At 34.4% G+C, this 4,341-nt stretch overlaps 1 protein-coding gene and 1 long non-coding RNA gene across 2 annotated transcripts; both read left to right on the forward strand.

The window, feature by feature from the left end:
* The first annotated feature begins 2,338 nt into the window (after window positions 1-2,338).
* On the forward strand, window positions 2,339-3,230 carry LOC120120631. Its single transcript, XM_039140221.1, has 4 exons — window positions 2,339-2,457; window positions 2,635-2,929; window positions 3,008-3,085; window positions 3,204-3,230. Exons 1-4 carry the CDS (start codon window positions 2,339-2,341, stop codon window positions 3,228-3,230), a joined length of 519 nt encoding a protein of 172 aa, XP_038996152.1.
* Window positions 3,231-3,526: 296 nt separating this feature from the next.
* On the forward strand, window positions 3,527-4,091 carry LOC120120637. Its single transcript, XR_005515915.1, has 3 exons — window positions 3,527-3,598; window positions 3,722-3,802; window positions 4,052-4,091. It is a non-coding gene; the product is annotated as an uncharacterized LOC120120637 (long non-coding RNA).
* The last annotated feature ends 250 nt before the right edge of the window (window positions 4,092-4,341 follow it).

The raw sequence follows: 4,341 nt of genomic DNA on the forward strand, positions 1-4,341 counted from the left end.
TTTGACCAAATTGTCCTTATTATATATTTGTATAATATTACAAGTTGAAAAATATTTATATATTTTCTTTAAAAAAAATTAATTCATAAAATTTATATAATTTTTTTTACAAAATTAAAAATATAAAAAAAAGTTTAATAAAAGAGAAAATAACCTCATTGACCAAAAATACCTTATAATATATAATTTTAACCAACTTTTTTTGGATTTGCCAAAATGAGCAACTAAATCGCAATGCGATCGATAATTCGCAACGCGATCTCCGGTATCGCAAATCAGTTTCCAGATTCGCAACGCGAACTTCGACTATCGCAATGCGAACTTGGACTATCGCAATGTGAATATGTAAATCGCATTGCGATAGTCGACTATCGCATTGCGATAGTCCAAGTTCGCGTTGCGATTTATTCCAAATTCGTTGCGATAGTCCAAAATCGCAACGACTGGTGGTATTGCATTTGTTTCTTAAGAATTTTCTCTAAAAAGATAGTATTCGCGCGGACGTGTCGAAGACACGTATTACCACGACCACGACCACGACCCGAGACGAGACGAGATGGACGACGGCGGCGGCGGCGCACGAGAGTCCCCCTTGTTCTCTATCACTCAACAAGGAAGTGGGAAAACCAAGCCTTAAATACCATTCCCAATAGTGTTTCCAATACTATGTGGGATTGAGCATTACCAACACTTGTTTCCAATACAATGTGATTATTCAGGAAACAATTAACAATCATGCACCTTAAAACAACTGAATCAGCAACCAATTGCATTAGTATTATACGATTAAATATGTCATAATTAAAAGTCAATCTACAATCAATCGCGATTATTGCAATTTTAAGCAAAACATTCAAAAATAATATCACTATTTAAGGCTCAATCCCACATAGTATTGGGAACAAGTGTTGGTAATGCTCAATCCCACATAGTATTGAAAACACTATTGGTAATGGTATTTAAGGCTTGGCTTTCCCACTTCCTTGTTGAGTGATAGAGAACAAGGGGGACTCTCGCGCGTCGCCGCCGCCGCCGCCCGTCTCGGGTCGGGGTCGGGGTCGTGGTCGTGGTCGTGGTCGTGGTCGTGGTCGTGGTAATACGTGTCTTCGACACGTCCGCGCGAATACTATCTTTTTAGAGAAAATTCTTAAGAAACAAATGTAATACCGTCGTTGCGATTTTGGACTATCGCAACGTGAACTTGGACTATCGCAATGCGAATATGTAAATCGCAACGCGAACTTGGACTATCGCAATGCGAATATGTAAATCGCAATGCGATAGTCGAAGTTCGCGTTGCGAATCTGGAAACTGATTTGCGATACCGGAGATCGCGTTGCGAATTATCGATCGCATTGCGATTTAGTTGGTCATTTTGGCAAATCCAAAAAAAGTTGGTTAAAATCGTATATTATAAGGCATTTTTGGTCACTGAGGTTATTTTCTCTTAATAAAAAGGTAAAATTTTATTTTAACTCCTGAAATTCATATAAAAGTTTAATTATAGATTTTTTTTGTAAATCTAAAATAGTTTCAGGATAAATTTGTAATTTAACATTCATAGAATTTTTAATATTCAATGACAGAAGAATGATATTTTTGGAAAAAAAATTAAGGGCATTTTAGTCTAAAACGCTGGTAATCTTACAATACCTAAGGGAATGAAGGTAATGACATTCTCGGTAATATATCACAAAAAATTCACTATTGGTAATAAAATATTACCGGGAATGACATTCCCAACCAAACCAAACGGGAAAATGTGGATTTCATTCTCGGGGGAATCTCACATTCCCCCATCCAAACGCCCCCTTAGGATCAAAATAATTTAATAAGATATTAAAAAACATTCCTTTCACCCATCGGAGTTGTTAAAGTGGTAAACAATTTAATAGCGTTTAAACAAGTTCTTAAGTTCAAATCTTTATATATAATAGTATAAATATTGCGTATATAAAAAATATCAACTATATCGAATGCACCTGGAATAAAACGTAAATGCATAATCAATATTATAATTTCATATCTCCAAAAATAACGAATGGCAAGTAGAAGTATAAAAAGAAAACCGTTGATACTTCGAATGTCAAGTCCAAAGCCTATTATCCAGTAGTTTCTGAAAAAAAAAATTAAGAAGAATGAACTAGAAAGTTCAGTGTGTTCCTTAAAGTAAAATTATGCATATATTAAAGACAAAAATAAATGTTTAAACTTTACATCAAAAAACGATTTGATGCATAAAGATTTTTTCGTTAAAAATTGGTGTCTAACGTTTTCTCAGTTACACTTTTAGTTGCCATCGATATAAATTTGAGGCTAACAGGATTGATTTTCTTTTATGCCTTATCAGATTGAAAGGAAAGATTCTCCAGCTATTCTTTCTGCTGCGATATCTGCTTGGACCTTTCTTCTTTCTACTATTGATGGATGGAGACTGAGTCACAAAACTTGGAAAGGGTGAGTCTTTTAATTAAAAAGTTTACATTGTTTGGATGTAGTTTGATGGTTTAATGAAAGAGTTGCTCATTTTAAATTTTCCTAAACGTGCTTTCTCCCTTGGGTGTATTGTATATTTTTTTTGCAGTCTTAACAAAATTCTCCTTTTATCGCGTTAAAAGTGTAATTCCGGTGCAGGCCAATTTCATACTTCTCAGACCTACTGGACAACAATGATAAATTAGTATGTACAGCAGCTTGTGAGGCCCTGGCTTTAATATTCGAAACCAACTGTCTAGAGAAATTTTCAACTGAAACCAAGGATTCTCGTCATGAAGGTGATACATCTAGCAGAATACATTCAAACAAGGAACTGAAGGACAATATTATAAAGCAGCTCAGAAGCAGGATTGAAACAAGCAATGAAAGTATTCCTAGTCAAGATCCAAATACAGGGTTCAGTTCTGCCTCAGATGCTTTAAATTTTCTATATGTACTGGTTTTCTTTGTTTTATGCACATATTTAATTCATTGTATCATAAGCTGTTACAATAATGTTGATAACTTTCAGGATGGGAAATGTCTAAATACCCATGTGACAATAGGTGGGCAGAAACTCACTTTCTCAACATGGTCTCAGGTGATACAGGTAATTTAATTTCTTCACATCTCTTTGATAATTGGTTTAATAATTCATTTTGTGTTGAGAAGAGGCTAAACTTATTCCTGCTTCTGAGTGCAACTAAAGTTCATGAAGAATTTTCTAGGGAAAGATGGATTTAGCAAGCATATGATGGTAGGGTTAATGATCTTAACTGGTTAATAGTTTTTATGCCTTTCACTTTTATCATTTAACATACTTATTCTATAATCAGGAAAATGAGAACTTCCATAACATCTTTGATTTTATCCTGAAAAAAAGGAACCACTCAGGCAAAACGCTATACGTACCAGAAAGAGAAGAGGTTACTTTACAAGTTTTCATTTTAATGGTTCATGCACCACCATGTCCATGTCTACTGCTTTTGCTTTAATATTCATCATTCTAATTTCGGTTTATTTTACATGTTTCTATTCGTTTTTTTTTCAGCCTACTGTTCCTGGGCACCAGGATTGCTCACTGCTACCATTCGTAAGCAGAGAAGAAAAGCACCTAGAAAAGGTGGCTTCTATTACTCTGTTGTATTTGCCTGTTAAAAGAAAATTCATGTCAATATAGACATGCAATGGATGAAAATGTTGAGTTGTGTACTTCGTTTTAAACAAATCTTTAACTCCCTTGTAGAAAAAGACCATGTCTCCCAATTCCTGCTTGAGCAAAGCAAGGACACAATTACTGAGAAAGCAGCGACAGTTATTGTCGAAGGTAACCTCATTTTGCTTTATGGCCACTTGATAAAAATCAGTCGCTATAAAGCTAGGCATAAAACATGATAGAACTGGATTACAAGAAAAGTTGTACAGATTAAAATCTTACAATATCAAGACAACCTATGATCATCAGTTCCATAGGAAATAATTAGATTTGTTTATTGATGAAACCTTAAATCTTTCAGTAAACAATAATCTTTGTCTTTTTAACTGCGTTTGAATATGGTTTTTATTTTGTATGCAGGAGAGATAGACTGATTACTTTGATTCTGTTGATGAATTCATGTAGTGTTGATGTAGTTTCTAACACCCACAGACCGATACTAGTGCCCTATCCGATCTGATGTGTCATACTAGGGCCACTGGAGCGACCCACCGTAAAAATTCCAGAAAATTTAACATTTTTGTTAAAACGTGTAAAATCATAAAATAATTTATAAACACAACGGTAAAATTTAACAATATTCAGAATAAAACATATTTCAGACTCGGATATAAAAACAAAATACAACCTACATGCCCCCTAAACACATG

Source organism: Hibiscus syriacus, unplaced genomic scaffold (genome assembly GCF_006381635.1).
Source record: "Hibiscus syriacus cultivar Baekdansim isolate YM2019G1 unplaced genomic scaffold, ASM638163v2 tig00110342_pilon, whole genome shotgun sequence".
NCBI lineage: Eukaryota > Viridiplantae > Streptophyta > Magnoliopsida > Malvales > Malvaceae > Hibiscus > Hibiscus syriacus.